Below are 21043 nucleotides of genomic sequence, written 5' to 3' on the forward strand. Positions count from 1 at the left end.
GGAGGCAAATATAAAATGATTACCCAAACTGTCCATTACTTCTACGTTGACCTACTTGCCCTTCCGCTAACGTTTCTTACCTCATCTGGCTTGACAATATTATTATTTAAAAACATGAATTGTTTCACCTGTGCTTTCCCTGCTAGTACAAATCAAAACATTTGCTGTGCGAACAATCAAATTAATAATAAGATGGAACAATAAAATGTCCCTCTGGTTCAAACTGGTCCAAAGACATGCAGGTTAATTGGTGACTCTAAATTGTCCGTAGGTGTGAATTGCAGGTTAATTGGTGACTCTAAATTGTCCGTAGGTGTGAATGGGAGCGTGAATGGTTGTCTGTCTATGTGTCAGCCCTGTGATAGTCTGGCAACCTATCCAGGGTGTACCCTGCCTCTCACCCAATGTCAGCTGGGATAGGCTCCAGCACCCCTGCGACCCCCAACGGGATAAGCGGTTACGGAAAATGAATGAACAACAGAAAGTAATAATTAACATGTCATGTTTGAGACAGTGATAATCAATGAAATTCATCTTACTAGTTGATAAAAAGTTTAAAAACCACTATGTTGTAACAGCACACTGAGACAGAGTGGATGTCATATTTACAGTTATTAACATTTATACAGGGATTTTTTTTCTTTGAGTTAATGTCATCCCAGTCCTCTGACCATCAGGTGTGGTAAAGTCAGTACAACATAAAAGTAAGCTATAACTCATTATCGCAATGCCTTAGCCCATCACTTCATGCCACTGTGTTTCAAAGTCCTCTGCAGCTATAAACAGACATCCTACCATAGCCTGTAATCATGTACACTGTGTCTGGTGCATGGCTACATTCAAATTTTTTTCTGTTCTCTAACCGCTCCTTTAATTTCCTACATTATCTCATTCATTCCTCAACAGAATCCTCTTCATGTTACCTTTCTATATCAACAGACAGCAGTATCCCAGAAACATCCCTCATCCCTCCTTGAAGTGGCTCATGATAGATCACAATCTTGACTGTAATCTGTTACATTAAAAAAAGTCTCTTGGCAGTTGACTGACTGTTCTGGGCTACTGTAGGTTTTTTCTAGTGTTCAGAAGTTCAGAAAGTACACGTGGTAAAAACAAAAAACAAACTAAGAAAGAAAAAAAAAACTAATTACGAGCTTACCATGATATTTATTGCTAGCATTTAGTATAGGGGGTAATCCTTAGCTGTGTCCCAAATCTATATACTACATACTCATTCTGAACAGGTTTTGAGTCTCTTCACGCTGAGGGTGCTTTCACACCTAAGCAGTTTGGCTTGGCTAAAAAAAAAAAAGAACAGGTCTGTTTGCGCGGTTAGTACGGTTAGCTTTGGCTGGTGTGAAAGCTGTTAATTGAACCCTGGTGTGGACCAGACAACCAAACCGAGATCCCTCGAAAAGGTGGGTCTTGGCCAGGATTTTATGACAGCAGATATGTGACTTTAACATAATTTCAACAGCTATCTGCTGATCGCGAAAACGTGTGTGTCTCATAACTGATCCTGATAAAGGCCTCTTATATCCCATAACCTATTTATGCTAATGCATACATGTAACCATGGAAACACATTTGCATGTCAGTGAGGGTATTCTCCCTGATTAAAAAGCTGTTAAAGCTGCCATCAATGTATCCGACTGCGTGCACTTTTTCGGTTCATTAAGTCCATTAAAAAGTGTGTGACAGTGATGCCACAGCATTGAAGCTCAGAATTGTTACTGTACAAGACGCCTTCTTTTCATCCTGTCTCTACTTTAGTCATTATTCATGAGTTATAATGATTGCAGTCTAATAATAGCTCACTTATGATGCATACAATCAGTTATTTCTCGATGATGTCATAAATATAAACACTTTAGAAGCATTAAAGTGCTGCTGCATAAACTTCTGTGAGTCACTAGAATTTGATTTCCCCACGTGGGTCCTGATGATACAGGATGACAGACACCAAAACTGTCCAATCAGTGAGTTACCTGTCAGTCAGTAGGACTTCATGTTTACTCCTCTTGGTTTGTTTGCAAAATGTCAGTGTGAACAGGAACCGAACCAAAACTAGAATGCAACAATTTATCATATTTTTCCCTCTGGTGTTGACCAAATGAACCCAACTACAGTTGTGAAAGCACCCTAAAATGATGATGAAATTAAGCTGCTAAACCAGTGATTCCCAACCAGGGGTAGGCTTCTTGCACCCCAGGGGGTACTTCTGCAGTAACCAGGGGGTATGTGGAATTTCCACTGTGAAAAGTTGTGTTGTTGTTTTTTATCACCCCTCTGTTGGGGTACCTAGAACACAGATCTGGTACTAAAAGGAGGAGCTGTGAACACTGCAGTCTGTTGATTGGTCAATAGCGGACAGTCACTCTGCTCAGGGCTGAGTTGCTGGGTTTATGTAACTACTGTTCATACTGTGGCAAGTCTTACATATTTTAGTAAACTGTGGCTAAAAAATAAAGGATGTTTTTCTGCCTCTTGCAGCAGCTGTAGTCTGAGAAAAAATAATTCACTGGGCTGACTGCCGGTGACTTTCAAGGTGGAACGCTTACTTGTACTGTCACTCAATGCATGAGTCGACAATGTGAATCCATCAGCACACCTTAAATTTTACTGTGACAACTTTGACCATTATGGTTTTTTTCTTTTTAAAGATATTTAAAGAAAGGAGTGACATGCAACAAAGGGCCACAGGCTGAAATCAAACCTGGGCTGCTGTGGCAAAAGCCTTTTACATAGGATGCTTGCTCTATCCACTAAGCCACCAACACCCCAACTATATTTCAATTTTGACGGGATTATGTGAACTGCATATATTCTAACCCTCACTTGGAGAAAAAAAAAGGTGTTGCGGAGCATTGTTCCTGTGGGCTCCGGCAACACTAAACCCTGAGCTTGCCTGAGAAGAACTAAATGCATAAATTCGCCATTTTTAAATGCACCATTGAGAGAAACTCACTCCAACCTGTTCTATTATGTTCTGAAAATGTCGACGTGCAACCTCGTTCTGTGGATGATAAACGAGGTGTAGACTGATGAAGGAGGACATACAGTGAGTACGGACAAAGCAGTGAGTGACAGCAACCCCAACCACATGAAAGAGTGCTGTTTGCGGTGGAAACGCTAGGGTCTAGGTACCATGTCTGAAGGGTTACTTTTGGTTCCAAAGGTACCATACTGAAAGTGTTTGATGGACACAGGGCTGAAATACGAGTGTAGGTAGGTGGAGATGAAGATGTGAGAAAGGAAAGAAACAGAAGATGTCGACTGAAGTCCCCCCACCCCCTCACCAACAGTAAAGGTGAACTTGAGTTCATCTAACCGGGGGTGGTGGTACTTCTTCAAGAAAAGGTTGAAATCAGCGCTCTAAACAGTATTCAGACTGAACAACTAGATGTCTGACTGAGCTGTTGATGGAAACAGAGGAAATGGAGCAGGAATGGCATGGGAGGAATTTGGCCTCATGTAATTATAAAATGCCAGCTTTGTCCCTGTTTCACTAACCCACAAAATGATTCCAGTTTTAAATCACAAGTGGTAACATAATTTGAGAGTAGTTATTTTGGACTTTTAAAGCCTGTCGTTGCAGGCATGCAAGGACCAACTTCCAAGGACTGTGCCCTGAGTTAGACATGCTCATACATCCTGATGTATTACGTCTTCATCCCATGAGGGTGTCTGGGTGAAAGGACGCCACCTTGTGGTGAAATCAGCTTCTCCGTGATAAATGCAGGAGCTGGCTCTGAATCCCGTAGTTTCTCACCAGGGAAGGACATCCCTGCAGCAGGTTAGTGCCACCTGAATAACATCATTACTACACGCTGCTGTGTGCTCCCCCTGAGCTGCACTGCTGCCTGCCACACGGAGACAGGAGGCTCCGCTGCTGCTTCTCCTCCGCCGCTGAGGTGAGCCTGCTCCCCGTCCCCTCCTCCTCCTCCTCCTCCTCCTCCGGTTCTCCCCGGAGCAGAATGCGCTGATCTCCGCTCAGTCTGTGGAAGGATGATGTCTGTCGTCTCCACTGTGGAGAGCGTTCCCAGAGGTACGGGCACCCCGGCGCCGAGCCTTTACCAGCGGATCAGGAGGGTCTTAACCAGGTAAGGTGATGATGACGGAGAGCATCCCTTTGCATTCACTCCACGCTCAGTCACGGCGGCAGCAGCGTCTCATCACTGCGGACACCTTTTGTTTCAGACACAACCTGTAACATCAAGCCGTCATATCCAGTCTGCTGCTGCTGCTGCTGCTGCTGCTGCAGGAAGCATGTTGTGCAACAGATGTCAACATTACAACCATCCTGCATCTGCCCTTTGCATGAGCATCACATCGTGCATGTGTGTGTGGCCCTTTGCATGAGCATCACATCGTGCATGTGTGTGTGTGTGTGTGTGTGTGTGTGTGTGTGTGTGCTCAGGCGTTTGACTGGGGGCATTCCTGCACCCTGTGGTACTGGAGCGCAGCCTGGACACGGTGTGCTGGTTCGGTGCCTGCTGGCTGCCATGCTGGGTCTATCAGCCTGTGCTGAGGTTGTGCTGCACAATGGCTGCTGTCCTGCTCTTGTCTCATTCATGTCTGCCTACATGCTTCACTCTCACTGTCTCTTGCAAACTCCCCATGTATTCTCATGCACACTCTCTCACACACACAAACACACACATACACGCCTTGTCCCCTACCCTTACCTGCCATCTGCTGTACTTTTTTCCCTGGTTTCGCTTGTGATTGTGGAGCCTGGCTGCAAAGCTGAATTTGAGACCAGCATATCAGGCCCATGTCACTGTGTTTGGTGTGTGTTTGTGTGTTTGTGTGTGTGTGTGTATGTGTGTAAGGTGATGCTCTTGTCTTGTTGCTGCCACGGACACAGAGGAATCTTATTGTAATAAATCCTTTATTAAAAGTAGGCGGACAGTACAAAGCAAGCTCCCAAACAAGCAAAGAAAGGCGACATGTCAGAAGAGCAAACTGAATAAAATACAAAACTGTACATACACCACAAATAATACAGTTGGTAGATATTCCCACCATATTGGGTTGGCCTCTCGGTCACAGTTATCCAGACAGGAAAGAAGTTGCACATAAACTCATGTTGGTCGGATTTGTCCGAACCAAGAGTTCCACTTATAGCTCACTGGCAAGAAAAAGCTGCAGCTCACTTTGAGCTGCTGTTAAGGCCAAAATGATCCGCCTCGTTCTTAAATTCAGTAGTCAGGCTCAAAATCAGTCAGCTGATACAGATATTGATATCTCTGCAAATGATATATTGGCAGATATAGGTTTCCCTTTACACTTCATTGTTACATCTTGTTAATGCAAATATATAATCATGTAGCACATAGTCAAGAGGTTCAGTTGGTGTTCAGGCCAAAAATCAGAATGGGGGAAAAATGGGATCTTAAGTGACTTTGACTCTCCTTGGATTTTCAAGCACAACAGTCTCCAGAGTTTACAGTGAGCAGCCAAGATGACAGGAAGGCAACAGGAGCTCAGATAAATAGGACATTGCAACTGTTTTAACAGAATCATGTCAACTTAAGAGGTGGTGATATGTTAAAGGAATACTCCACCCTCAAAGTAATCATTTGTGTCTTGATTACAGACCCCATGTTGCGTTGAATTTGTGAAGAAAACTTTGTTTTTCTCACATGCCTCCATGGTAAACGACAAATCCAACAAGTGAGAAAATTTGTGATGAATTGAAGTCATAGGGGTCCGCAACATAACATCCGTTTACAAATTCACATACTTTGTGCAGTATAATCACAGCAGGAATAAAACCATGATATTTAAAACATTTTTTCTCACGTACAGATGAGTAGCGATCCTGGGCATGTGTTGGAAACTCTGCTCAGTGGAATGCATGGGCAGAGTTGAACACATGCTTGTCCAGGTGCGCTAGTCATATGCAGAAGTGTTATAAAACTTAATGTTTTAGCAAACAATGCATGTGTTTTGGAAGTACTGACCATACGAATGGATACATGAGACTTGGATTTGTGTGAGAGTTTGTAAATGGATGTTTTGATATAGTTTTGCTGTTACTAAATGCAGACCTCTTTGATTAAGATTTTTTCTCAGTTTTTGGAGTCTGAGAAAAACTCTTCTTCACAAAAAGTAACACGGTAAAGTAATTGATAAACAAATGATCTTTTTGTAGTGACCAAGTACTGTGTGATTTCATGATGTGTTAGTGTCAAACACAAAGCACTTACCATATTACTGACTGAAATATATGTGACTGCTGATGTCACACTGGGGCTTATACTGAGACTATCACATTGTATCATGATGTAAAAATTGTCCTCATTGAAACACTGATGACCCTTTGTCTGTGTCTCCTGTCCTCTGCAGGGACCTGTTGGTGACCCTGGCCCTGGGTCAGGTCCTGTCCTTGTTGATCTGTGCCATCAGTCTGACCAGCAAGTACTTGGCTGATGACTTCCATGCTAACACGCCTGTGTTCCAGAGCTTTCTCAACTACATCCTGCTGTTTCTGGTCTACACCACCACACTGGCAGTCAGGCAAGGTACAGTACAGACAGAAACTGAGAGCTGTGTGTGTGTGTGTGTGTGTGTGACCCTGATGTAAATGCTGTAAGTATCTCTCTATAGATATATGCATATGAATGCAGAATCTGCAGGCAACAAGACAAGATTTTGATTCCTGTTTGCTGAATAGTATTGACCAATCACGTGTAAGCAGCAGCATGGAGAGCAAAAGAGGCAGAATGCATTGGCCAGAGTGAAATCATGGAACCCATCGGCTATCATCTGAAAATGATGCAAGCTTTCATTAGCTGTTTTTCTCATGTATCTGCATTCCTGTGCACATATGATCTTAAAGAGATAAGCTGAAATGACCAGTGCAGATTTTCATCATATCTCTGGACATATTTGCCGTTGCCCCCGCAGTCTTATCGTTGTTATAATGATAGCCGATGGGTTTCAAGATTAAGTAAACTGAAACTAGGAGTTGGCAACACCACGTATGTGTTTTCTACTCAGTACCATATAATACCCAGGCCACAATCACCGACACTGATACAGATTTTTATTAAAAGCAGTTCTTTGGAGCCAAATGATTGGCTACACATAAAGCCTTTCTTTCTTTCAGTTTTAAATTGCAAACTAGACACCATCTTGTGATGAGATCACTCCAGCTGCGATACAGCAATCTGCAGTCTAAGGCTAATGTTGACCAGGGACATAAAGCCCCTTCCCCATTTCCTACCTTCCTATCTCTGGTTTCCTTGCTTGGACCACCCATTTTTAAACTTGGCCATCATTTTGATCTCAACTACATACCCGTAAAGTGTGTAAACAGTTGTGATGTTATTACATTGACAAAATATGTCCACAAACAGACAGACAGGTAGACATACACTTTGAAAAATACTCAAAATGGCAGAAATGTTTATTGTGTGAATTCCATGATCAAATTGGCCAATGTGCGCACACATGCACAGAACATGAGAAGAAAAGCAAACAATATAGCACACACTACTATGTACCCAGAATGTGGTCTAACTTGAGAAGGATCCTTTTTTTTGGGCATAGATCATATTCACGCTAGCATCGACCATCGGCTGAAACACTTTTGAATGTGTACACCTGTTGTACACATCATCTTGTTTTTCATGTGCTCTCTGTGTGTTCCCAAAATAACTGGCACATTGGTACAATGAGGGTTACGGTTACAGGTCATTATCAAATATTTTATTGACCGGTTCAACCAAGTTCAGCACAGTTTGTATGTATTATTAGCTGCTCCAATTCCACACACAGAATATCCCGTCTATTTCAAATGAAGCAATGCAAACCAGAAAACATGGACAAATTAGATTTCCCTCTAGCTCCCATTTGTACAGTATTGATTATGAAGTCACTTACAGGATCTCACATGGCCTTTTGCCATGTAGGGAGTGATCGACACAGATGCAACTGTCACAAATGTCATTGTGTGAATGACGTTCATGACATTAGAACTATTGTTGCATTGTTGTTTTGTGAGAATATGCTTATATATGTAAGGCGTATAACACATAACATTGTCTCTTGGCATTACAGTGTACATCAGATTGTGCCAGCATCAACTAGGCGGTATCACGGTATTTTAAAAAAAATTTTTTTATTTACTTTATTAATTAAATTTTTTCACTATTTTGTCATTAACACACAGGTCCGAAAGACACACACATGCACAAACAGGACCTATACATGCACAAAGTGGAGAGATGTCAGAGTGAGGGGGGCTGCCTTGGTCAGGCGCCCCGAGCGGTTGGGGGGTTCGGTGCCTTACTCAGGGGCACCCCGGCAGTGCCCAGGAGGTGAACTGGCACCTCTCCAGCTACCAGTCCGTGCCCAGGAGGTGAACTGGCACCTCTCCAGCTACCAGTCCACGCTCCATATTTGGTCCGGACAGGCACTTGAACAGGCGACCCTCTGGTTCCCAACCCAAGTCCCTATGGACTGAGCTACTGCCGCCTATGACAGTATTCAGTATTATTTTCAATACTGTCAAAAATACAGCCGCTTCTCTTTCTATTAAACAGATGCAGACATGTAGCTTTGAGGCAATGTGTTGTAGTGCACAGCCTGTGCCACCAGAGGTCAGTCTCTGCTGGTGGAACAGGCAGCTGAGCTGAAAAAGATGGCGACTGTGAGTGGTTGGGATAATGTTACAGGGCTGGTAAAAAGCCTGCCAGCAACAGCAGAGAGAGACAACAGGCGAAAAACAAACATATTTTCACATCTAACTGTGAATTAAGGGTTTAGAGATTTACTAGAGTCTGCCATTGTTGGAAGAATGGAAAGACCATTTTTGGTGAGTTTTATTTTGTTTCTGTCCTGTGTGAATGAAGTGTGTCGGGGGCACAGTGACTTCTAGCATACAATTTTTTTTAACACAAATACCATCATATATCCTGATGAAATGTGAATGAAGGGAATGAAAATATAGAAAAACAGATTCTGCCCAAGCCTACCAATAACCCTACTGTAACAGGAAAATGTAAAGTCTGACCTGCCCGTTCCAGCTGCCAGGGGAGAGGATTCTCTGGAGGGAACTGACAGCTCATTCTTTTCTAGGGCTTCCTGGAGTTCTCAGGCTTTCTCAGGTCTGCTCGGTCCAACATGGTGACTCAGCTCGAGCTAATCAATTCATCTCTGCCTCTCAGTAGTCAGCGGGACCTTTGCTCATTCCCACTTGGCTGGAGTGATGGTGGCAGCTTTTGTCAGATGTGGTGGAGTTAGAGTTTCTTTTAAAGTCGCTGGATGCCGGCCATCAGCACATTCGGTGCAACTCAGGGATTCAGTGGAGTTCCAGGCGAGCCCAGAATTCAGTCACCCAGACAAAACCTTCTTGGCTCAGTTTCTATGGTTCCTGTTTTGAAATTAGCATGTTAAACATGCTTTGGATAACACATCAGTTAATGTGCATTTAATATTGCATTGTGTAACTGAGTGGGCCACATCCTGGTGTGTGGGATACTGGCCCTAAAAAGGGGTTGGTACCTTAAATTGGCCAGTTGTCCATTATAGTTCTAATTGAGTCTTTGCAGGCCATTACCTCTCTTAGAGTTCTCTATGAGGATGTGAAATTCACCATCACAACCACTGCATTTTGTCCAGCCTGTGTTCTCTATTCTGTTCTCTAAACAGATAAAGGTAAAGATTTGTTTCCTAGTCAAACTCGCAACTTACTCCTAACACTCCCACAGCAGGAATGAGACAACATGAGTCAATTATGCCACTAAGGTAAGACATTTATTTGCACAAGTAATAAAATAATAATACACATAATACACAAGAGAAGAAAAAAAAATAAAGACATTCTCATATGCCTTCAGCCTCACCATTGGATAACAGCCTTTCGATGATCACTGGTGTCTGAGTGAAGATATAACACTTTAATCTTCTTACACTCATCTTTATACACTCAAACAAGAGTCAGTGTTTGGGAGATTGCTGGTTTGAAGCTAAAAACTGTCATGGCAGTTAAATGTTGTATTTAAAGCCACGTGGTCTTCCTCAGGTAGTATGCTGTAATGGGCTGGGTCATTTTCTCCACTTGCTGCAGTGGTTGGCTGTCTTTGTTTGTTTGTTTATGTTGATGAGGCAGCTGTAGATGAGATGACTGCTGATGCAGGTAGTTCAAGGTCCAAACTAGGGAGCAGTAAAGGACTTTATATACTGGAAAGGCAAATCTGAATCAGCTGTATATACGATGTCTGTCCTCTGTGTTCTGTTGATGCATAACTTCCACTGATATGCTTTAGTGTTTCCATTATGTACCTCTTCTCTCTTTCTCTGTCTTACTAGGGGAAGGGAACCTGCTTGCAATTCTGAAGCAGCGCTGGTGGAAATACATGATTCTGGGTTTGATAGACATCGAGGCCAACTACCTGGTGCTTAAAGCTTACCAGTACACTACACTCTCCAGTGTACAGGTAAGTTTGTGTGTGTGTAAAACTTTGTTTACCCTCACTTTCCAGACATAACATGAAAGAATACTGCAATTTACACACATCAGAATGATGCTGAGAACTACTCGTCCTGTTGTATAGTGTCTTCTGTGGCCCTAATGATGTGTTCCTTACAAACTATGGAGTGGAGTTTCAAGGACCTGGGCTTTTACCAGGGGGAGGGTCTAAAACAAAGATGCATTTGAGCTGCATTGTGGGAAATGTAGGCTCAATTGATTTTGAAGCCTGGCCTATACAGGGAGTAACACCTCGTTTCCACTTACATACTGTATATGTGCGGTGACAAGACAACTGGAAGTCCATTCATTCCTATGGGAATCTTCATGATATTCGATGTGCCTCCTCTCCATAATATTTTGGTCTGGAATTTGCTTCGAGTATGTTAAAAAAAACTTTTGTGGTGGATTTTAGAGACACCATAGTGTGCTAGCTTAGCTAGCAAGTACCTGGCAGGTCCTATTTCTGTCCCGGTAATGTTTTAAGCAAATATTCCAAACTACTAAATGGCGAAAACCCAACAAAATTACCCTCTCCCATATTGGCTACAGGTAGTTTCTATCAGATTTCTATCCATCCAGAAAGAAATGCATTTTCTTGCGCTGGACACTAGAGGCATCATCCGTATATTTACAGATATATGGACACCAGTCCCAAACATAAGTGGAAACGAGGTGCAAAGGTCAGGATACATCATACTCACATCAACTCTATGAAAAAGGTAGGCCTCCTGTGAGTCCTTTTACCTTGATGAGGTACACTTCTAAATGACTAAAATGCCTCTCTAACTGGCTCACATTACATCGTGCCTATTACCACACAATACATGTATTTCTTCTCCTAGAATCACATTAATTTCCTGTAAGTAATGCAATAAATCCTCATTGTAAATTCAATACTTGACATTACATTAAGGCTGTATGTAGGCAGTGAGGCACTTATCTATGTGAAATGAAGGAATCAGCTTACATTCCTGGATCAAAACTGCAAGAAATCAATGGCACTGAAAATAGCCAGAACCATAGAGTTGATCTGGCAGCATCTCTGCAGGACAGATGGGCTGGGCACAGAGCCCCTGGAGTGGCTTTTAACATGAGTGTCTGGCTCAGAAACACAGTAAGATGATACTGTTGCACACAGTTTGTGTATCTACAGAAACAGACACATATTATCCTAGAGTGTGTATAGCTCTACCTAACACATTATCACAAAAATAGTGTCGCTGTGCAAACAGTGGCTCACTTACTCAGTTGAGTGATTTTAAAGGGCCTGTTGAGCAAGTTCCAAAGAACATCAACCACTAGAAATTCACTCTTCTTAAAAAAGAACACCAAATCAACAGACCCTTAATTATTTAAGACTGTCCAAATGATAAAGTCAGATCTTTATCAGTCCTTACTGTGTGGAGCACTCCCCTTGCTGCCCATGGAAATCGTCCCTTTGGTTTAGACGAACAGTAGCGGTTTTGTAATTAGGTCAATTAACAACAGAGTCTTTTGCTGTTCCTCAAATTTGTCTCATGATTTTGGCTTTGGCCCTTACCAACAAAGCTCCCAAATCTAGTCATCTCTCCAGACAGACATTTTTGTTGCTGTCTTCCTTTAAATGACCCTTCTTCTTCACCCTCGGATGAATGGTTTTGCGAAAGCCTCTTGGTAGAAACGTCATCAACACACCCTTGCTGTGAATTCTACGGACAGTTAGCCGCTATGAAACGGGCCTATGCCAGAGAGAAGTTGGGCTCAAACAACAAAGTCCACCTTGGTGGAAGGGATGCTGTGGTTAAGAATCTGTGGTTCTAGTCCACTGTTGTGCAGTCAAGGTGATTTTCCAGTGAACTGCTGCCGTGAATGTAAAAGTAATGAACCCACTCAGCATGAAGAAACAACTGACTGAAGAACTCATCATGTCTGTGTGTGTCTCTGTCCTTCCTCTCAGCTGTTGGACTGTTTTGTCATCCCAGTGGTCCTGCTGCTGTCCTGGTTCTTTCTTTTGGTGAGGTACAAGGCTGTCCACTTTGTCGGGGCAGGGCTGTGTCTGCTCGGTGTCGGCTGCATGGTGGGAGCTGACATCCTGCTTGGTCGGCAGCAAGGCCTTGGTGAGTACATCTGATTGTGGTCAGCTCATCTCGGCCCACAGATACAGGTCGTTTTTGGTTTGACTCTGAACCACAAATGAAGTATTCCTAACCTTAATGTGGCTCACTGATGTACAGACATGTTCAAGCTCAGGGTGCAGGGACACTTGGATGTTATCAGTTCGTTTGACTTGCAGCCCATCTCTTGCTCATTTGCTCAAAGCAGTCTTCTCTCTTCGTTCTCCCTCATTTGTCAGGAGAGCAGAAGCTGTTTGGGGACCTTTTGGTTCTGGGAGGAGCAACACTGTACGGGATCTCCAATGTCTGTGAGGAGTTCATCGTGAAGAATCTGAGCCGTGTGGAGTTCCTGGGCATGATGGGACTCTTCGGATCCTTCTTCAGTGGCATCCAGCTGTGAGTTTGTGTGGTGGGGAGAGATGTACCTCGTAAGAGGCTGGGAAGTGGTATAAAGTTGTGGTGTTTGTACTTTACTTGCATGTTTGTGGAGAACCCTTGCTTCTGTACAAATATCCAATCTTAATCTTAACATGTGAGAGGTGCAGATGCTGTTGCCAAATATGAGTTGACTTCAGTCAGAAAGTTCTCTGAACACTTTCTAAATTTGACTCTGGCGTTCAACAAAAGGATTCCATTTTTGTTAAGGTTCGAAATAGGTTTACAGCTCAGTGGGACAATTTTCCCAGTGGATACCATGTGGTTCCTACTCTGCGTGTGCAGGGAATGTGGAACGAGACTCTTTTAATCTGCATTTGTGCTCTGTTGCAGGGCCATCATGGAACACAAGGAGCTGCTGAAGGTACCCTGGGACTGGCAGATAGGTGAGAACACACAAACCGCAAAAATGTAATTAAAGCAGCTACAAGGGGTTTTAACTGGTTATGAAACTGTAACGCATGTGATTTACACCCAAAAGCAGCACCAATGACAGGCAGAGCAGTTTATAATGAACTTAAATGCGGCACTTTGATAAATACAGAGAGAGAGCAAACTGGTGAAACTACTGGGAGAGTCAATGTCCAGGTTCAGAGATTTCAGAGAAGCAGGTTCAGTCCGGGGCTCTTGATGCAGAACTCTGAAGCCGAAAACAGGTGAGTAGCCAGTGTCGTGCACACACAACAAACAATTCCACTGTGTGCAACGATACCATGTGGGAGTTGGCAGAAGGCAATGTCAGATGAGCAGGAAATCTAAAAAAGGGAATACTGACAAGAGAAGCTGACACACCTGTTTGAAGCCAATCGTAGACAGAGAAGGTCTTGCCAGTAACGATGACGAGTGGAATCTGTGGCGCACACACAAAAGCGGACGGTGCAGCCACACAGCGGAGCAATTCACAGTACAGTAATCCATAGACGGATAAACAGGTACACTCACTATGGAGAGCTGAGTGATGGTCACCCCAAACAGTGAACAGAAACCAGGAATGTAAAAGCAGAGCTCTTGGTTGGGGACAGAAGGCTGAGTGGTTTACCAGGGAGCAGGCGAAGCAGGAGAGTCGGGGACAGGCAAGGTTGGCAACGAGAAAAAAAAGCAATCTGGGAACACATACTTGAAAGTCTTGGGTAGAATGACAAAGAACAATCTGGCAACAAGAGTCTGTGGAGTTGGAGTATTTATAGTGGCAGGGAGCAATGAGGCACAGGTGAGAGCAGTTGGCTTGATGAGGAGAGTGTGGTGGACCAGCTGCAGCCAGAGATGTGTGGACAGGTGATAGGCTGGCAGGCAGGGTGAGTGGAAATTTACTGGGTGAAGAGAGTGGCATGTATGGCAGGTTGGAAGTGTACATTGTGACAGAAACAGTCTCAACTGATGCCTTTATACAACGTACATAAGCAAGCGAGCTAAGCAGTGAGAATATTGGCTAATTCTATATAATTATACTTAATACTTATACTTAAATCTGCTTGTCCTAGTGCTCCTAATGGTATTGCATGAATCCACCGCGCCTGAACGAAAACAACCAATCAGAGTCAGGAGGAGTCTCTAATGCAGTGTCAATCACTGCTCTTGCCCTCTTCCCTGAGCAATCAGTTAGGCTCAAAATTGTGGTTACGGGTGATACAGGTGCAGTATCAGGATTCAGGAGAAAAAGAAAAGAACTGACCAAAGAACATAAAAGGGACAGAGATGGAGCAAAGGTGAAAAAACAAGTCAACCTACTATGTCTAATGTTGGCTCTTCAACAAAATTCCTTTTAACCCAGCAACCAAATCTTAGTTGTAGACTCACATGTAAGGTAGGTGTCTGAACTGTACTAAAACAAAATTTACTTACATAGCCAAAAATACATATATTACCACATTACTATCATCCTTCAAACAGCTATGCTTGAAAAAACAGTATTAAAAATAAGTTGCTTCTTTTCTTCACTCGCTTGCAAAACAAATGCACATGCTAGCCATATCAAAATCTCTACAGCACACGGCGGTGGTGCTCATGGGTGGTGCCGCCAAAATCAGCACAAAATGAAAGTTCCTTGTAGTTGCTTTGACTGGTAATTCAAACATTGTTTTAAAAAGCAGTGTACATGTAATGTAAAATCATTTGCGCCCTCTGTGTGTTGGCAGGTCTTTTGTACATTGGTTTCAGTGCCTTCATGTTCGGCCTGTACAGCTTCATGCCGGTGGTGATGAAGAGAACGAGCGCCACCTCAGTCAATCTCTCCCTGCTCACTGCTGACCTGTACAGCTTCTTCTGTGGCCTCTTCCTCTTTCACTACAAGGTAATATCAAACTGCCAGGAGGCATTTATTTAATGATTCTAGGTCAAAAGATATCCAGACATTTAGGGTTGCTTGATTTTCATTGTGGGTAATGTACTGTAGATGGTTTTGACAGGGAAGAGGAATGTGTAGAACAGAACAACAGTATCTGTGGTTTTGGTCCTTTTTTAACTGTCCATTTTGAGTCTGACAGTGCTAAACAATCACAAAAGTATCATTTGTATATTAATTACTCACCCTGTGTTACATTGAATTCCTGAAGAAAGCTTCGTTTTCTTCAATGTTTTCTCAATGAAACACGGAGTGAGTAACTGATGTACAATCATTTTGTAGATAAACTGTCCCTTTAAGTCTGTCTGTCTTTGTGTTCTGCAGTTTTCGGGCCTCTATATATTGTCATTCTTCATCATCATCTTGGGCCTGGTCCTTTACGCCACCTCGTCTACCTATGTGGCCCAGGATCCGCGAGTCTACAAGCAGTTCAGGAACACAGGCGGCCAGACGGTCACTGACCAGCCCCAGCTCGGTACTGGAGTCCTGGAGCCGTCCGTCACCTACACCAGCCTGGGTCCTGAGGCGGCAGACGAGCTTCCTGTGCGTGTAGCCTAAGCTCTGGGAGGGAGTTTAGTCTGTCAACCTGGTGGATCAGTGAGTCAGCTGCAGCCTCCAGGTTCTGCCCACAGTTGTATACAGAGAAGCAGGGCAGCAGGGCAGCTGGGTGATCACCCAGGTACGTCCAGGTTTTCGTTTTATGGCCTGTTTTGGGGGACACAGTCTCTCCACCCTGACCACGTTAAGAAAAATTCATGTATCCACAATTTGTACCTGAAAAATGAATGAGCAGAATGTCATTAAAACAAATAGCAGAGTGAAACTGTTGAGTTCACTGTGATCAAGGACTGTGAGTAGACAGTAGTGACTGAAAATGATCATTCATGTAAATAGATGATATTGTAATTTTACTGTATTTAATCTCCTGCTTTCTTTTTATATCTGTCAAGAATGTTTGTGCTCTATACCTGTGTATATGCTAAAGTATGATTTTATTTCTTATTATTTGATTGGAATCTACAGTGTTTCTAAATCTACCCGCGCAAATCCTATGAGGAGCTCAGTAAGTAATACACAGACTGGAGCCAGTTAATACTTTCAAAGCAGTGGGACATGAGGGGAATTAAAGTCTCCCTACAGTTCGATGAATTTATTTACCAACTTTGTATCACACAAACCCTCGCTGGTGTGTAAATGCATCAGGGCTGTAGCTGCCAACTGAAGCTATGGAAGGTTTGTCCTCTGATGTTTTATAGGCTGGAACAAATGTATTTACACTTAACATTTCTAAGTTTGACTATTTTTAAACCAAAAAAGCATCCTGACGGGGTGAAGAGGCTTTAAAACAGCATTTAGACCTTATTCTTGAGAAATGGAAATAGTACAAATTAAAGACTTTATTTTGGGGTCTGGTCAGGTGGTGGCGTTGGGGCTATCATTTAGGTGAATTACGATTTATGACCTCAGCATTTTTGGATTCCTGGCTACAACCCTCTATTAGTTCTTCCTGTGAAACAAAAGGCTTTACGGGAGGATTTACTGACAGTTATACTCGATCCTTCTTGGACCAGGAGCAGATAATCCATGCTGTACTGACATTGTGTGTAGATTACTCCCTGTAGTCCCCCCTGGTACCCAACAAAGATAACTCCTATTATAGTATCTTCATTAGTTACCAGTGTGATATAAAGAAAGGTACTCTAGTAGTCTGGTAGAACATCTTCATGAAGTTGGGAGATTTGATAGTTTAATAAAAAATAAATTGAAGAAGCAGAGGCAAGACATACAGATTTTTAGTCCCTTATTCAAACACTGGATCTACACTTTCCATAATGCAACTTGATAGTGTCCTTCATAGAGTTGAGAACTAGGAGGAACTACTTTGGGCACCCCTGGCTCCAGAGGTTAAGGTCCTATTTATTTTTCCTAAAGAGAGTGTAAAATTATCAGTAAAAAAAGATTAATAACTGTGTTAAAAAACATCTGCTTATTTGATAAATAAGTTGAAGGCACAAGCCTGAGCACATAAAAACTTTTAGCGGGACGTTAACTACGACTCTCAAGGGGCATTTTGGCTAGAAACATCAAAGCACTGAGCTTAAAATTCTCTTATGAGTGCCCCTTATGGCAGGTGGAAGCTAAAGATGACAATGTTGAGAAAGCTGAAATCACAAACTACAGTTTAAATCAATTTCATTTTAAAATTCTGGTTGGATAGTGGTGCGCAGCTGTGGCACCGCTGTGTTTCAGGCCTCTGACTGCCTTTTCCTCATCCTAACGGTGGCCGAGGCTCATGGTTATTTAAACCCGTCTTTGATGCTAAAATGGGAAATTGCGTTATTAACGGATACTTCTGTATTGTCCAACCTGGACCTTCTTTTCTTTTCTTTTTTGTGTCTAAGTTACTACTGGGAACAACATTTTTTAAACTAGTACAGTATTAAGTGGGACTGCTGCAGCCAGCATCAGCAAAATAGGCTGCAATGTAACTACTTGGGGCATGTCCACACCGTCAATGTACGTCCACTAAAAGTGCTTGTTTTCGCCACTGACAGGCTCAGGTTGTTATTCTAAGTGTCTGACATCATTATAGAAAGGATAGACCTCTTTGTTGAAGAGTAAGATCCTTTTTGTTTAACCAGAAACAGCCTCAAAATCGCCATCGCCAAACCCACCAGACCTCTTTCAAGTAGACACTAATTTTATTATTGGAAACCACACTTCATTTAGAGTCAACAGAAACAAAATAAAATTCACAGAAACCGTCTTAGTTGATCTTTCCACTGCTCCGGTGAGTTTCAACTCTAGTTGGGTTGAAATAAACCCTTGATTAACCCAGTCAGATGTGAAAATATGCCATCTCTATACACGCTAAAATTACTGTTTATTTAAATGGAATCTGGTGGAATTGGGGATGGTAATTAATGGGCTGGTTCTAGTTAAAACAAAAAGGATCTTACTCTTCAACAAAAAGGTTGATCTTTGCAGGGAACCTATCCATTATATTGTCAGACACTTAAAATAACAATCAGGGGCTGTCCACACCAACGCGGGTATTTATAAAACCGTGACTCTTTGCTCACGGTTTGGCCTTTCATCCACACGTAACCGCAGTTTGGGCCCCTGTAATCGGAGTTATTTGTAACCGGAGTCCAGGGTTGAGTCCTGCTATTTAGCAGCATATCAGCACTTTGTGGCTGTATCATACAACTAACGCTGCTAAACCACATCCAGCAACAGAGGCGCAAGAGTGTGTTATTACGGAGACTGCTCCTGCTGCATAATAGTACACTTGTTGTTGTTTTTCCGGTAATGACGTTTTACTGCCTTCTGATTGGCTACAATGGCCTTACAGTTAGGAGTTATATCGCCACCTACTGCTTTGGCATGTGTATTACATGGCTTGATAGTGGAATATGCGGTGTCATGTGGACGGAGGTATTTTTATTACACCGCTCATATGGATGCAGATTTTTTAAAAACTGGAGGCCAAAAAAGTTCGATTTTAAAAAATACCCGTGCTCGTGTGGACTAGGCCTGAGCCTGTCAGTGGCAAAAACAGGCACTTTTAGTGGATGTACATGGTTGGTGCGAACATGCCCGAGTAGTTACATTATAGCCTGTTCCTCACTCAACACTGGACCAATTTCAAAAATTGTTGTTGTTATTAGTCACTTAGACACAGAAACATGGGGAAATTGTGTTTCAAACTGGTGACCATAACATATAAACTTATGGGACTGCTACATTACATGGAAAAGTCCTGTGTTTGGTTTTAAGTAACACCGAGGACATTGTTACCAGCGCCCCTTCCCACTTGGCAACTTTGGTCTCTTGAAGCCTGAGCCAAAATGACCCTGATGACAATGACGTTATTTCCTCAGACTTGACAAAGCTCCTCCAGAGCCGCATAAGACGTACAAAAATAGACTAAAGTAGAGCTAACCATGACGAGGAATAACCATTAGTCTTGGTTATCAGGCAGTATCTATGACTGTTGATCCAATTATTGTTTTGCACTATTGACAATAAAAACACAACAACTAAAATGAAATGCAGTCAGTTATCAGGAAATGACAGAACAGAGTTTTAATATGTTGCTGTCTGTGAATCACATTACCAAAAACTGCTGTTTTCCAGCTGAAGACGAAAGAAGAGATTTAGTTATTTTCTTGTTGTTTATCCATTTCACTGTGGAAGGCCAGTCTGAGAATACACTGATGAGATAGACGGGACACACAAGACTGTTGTTTAATGAGAGGAACAGTGCGCTCCAGACTGAAGAGCATTATTTGGTTTAATGTATTGTTTTTCTGTTCTTTTTATTTCTGTCCTACTTCTGTTGAAATGTAATGTTAGAAGCAATATATTTTCCTGTTGATTTACAGGAGAGACATCACAGGGTTACTGACTGGACTGAAGAAAAAGTTGTACAGTTGGTTTGGTGCGGGTCCTTGTTCACTTTACGACTGTATATAATCTCCTGTCTGGATTATTTACAAAGGACTTTCATTATTCTCCTCTTTTAATTGGCTTTTGTATCCTGTTTGATGTAGTGCATTGGAGTTACTGTCAACAATGTGCTTACAATGATGTTCCTATAGTAAAATAAAGCATCTTTGTCAGAACACCCAGACCACAAAGTCTGTGACCACAATGGCAAATTTTAGAATGTACATTAGTTCAGATTATTGGTGGAATTGAACACTTGAATCTGACAAGCCTCACAGGAAGAACACTTTAAATAGATATCAACTTTCTCATCGACATTATCTGGCAGCTACTGTAGCCCTGGGGACATCAGCATCCACCACAGCCTTGAGACAATCTTTGGACATAATTTTTAAAGCATAATATAAATTAGCATGTACTGGTACGTTCATTCTTGACCTGTGGGAACAATATGTAACAAAATAATCTACGCTCAACAATTTAGTTGCTAAATTTTAGAGCTTTTAAATGCATCTCATGACCATCTCATGGGAACATGGTCCAGAAGATCAAGGACATCAATCAATCACTGTCATCCATCCTTTATTAATGACCACATGACTGAGTTCGGTGGAATTTGCTTTCAGTCCAGCATGGTGGGTAAGCCCAGTACAGCAGTGCCAGTAATCAAACATATACATATATCAACATCACACTAGATGAGACACGTGATATTATTCACATATCACCGAAAGACGAAACAGCCTTCAATGTCAACAGGCTGTGATGTCATAAATGGTAATGTATATCAATATTTTTCAAGGTATTGTATCAAAGTTAGAAATTCCAATGACAACACTACAGTTCCCTGTTGACCAGCATCCCCACTGAGGAGGCATTAAACAGCAGCTGGCAGGTAAGAACCAACCTCAACTTGAACGAACACTGCTAACTCAACAGAGACCACCAGAAGCAGTGTCATGACATCACGTGATGACTGTGGGGAGCACTACATCAGTGAAACAGCTGACACCGGCTGTTTGTGAACACCAGATCAAAACCACAAACAGCATCCATGGAAAAGAGGTCAAAAAGGTTACCACAGACCATGTTTGAACAGAGACAGGTATTGCCATCTCCTCACATATATAAACACCTGTTATCATGTGACTGAAGGTCCATATTTTGGTCACGTTCTGACACCTGAGCTATCTCCAATCTCTTATTAAAGAAGACTGGGAGATGCTTTGAAAGCTC

At 42.4% G+C, this 21043-nt stretch overlaps 1 protein-coding gene across 1 annotated transcript; it reads left to right on the plus strand.

The window, feature by feature from the left end:
* The first annotated feature begins 3780 nt into the window (after nt 1–3780).
* On the plus strand, nt 3781–19988 carry slc35f1 (solute carrier family 35 member F1). Its single transcript, XM_050058272.1, has 8 exons — nt 3781–4103; nt 6355–6530; nt 10324–10451; nt 12423–12582; nt 12819–12975; nt 13348–13400; nt 15150–15304; nt 15680–19988. The coding sequence occupies exons 1-8, from the start codon at nt 4009–4011 to the stop codon at nt 15911–15913; spliced, it is 1158 nt and encodes a 385-aa protein (XP_049914229.1). The 5' UTR covers nt 3781–4008; the 3' UTR covers nt 15914–19988.
* The last annotated feature ends 1055 nt before the right edge of the window (nt 19989–21043 follow it).

Source organism: Epinephelus moara, chromosome 12, assembly GCF_006386435.1.
Source record: "Epinephelus moara isolate mb chromosome 12, YSFRI_EMoa_1.0, whole genome shotgun sequence".
In the NCBI taxonomy this organism is placed as follows: domain Eukaryota; kingdom Metazoa; phylum Chordata; class Actinopteri; order Perciformes; family Serranidae; genus Epinephelus; species Epinephelus moara.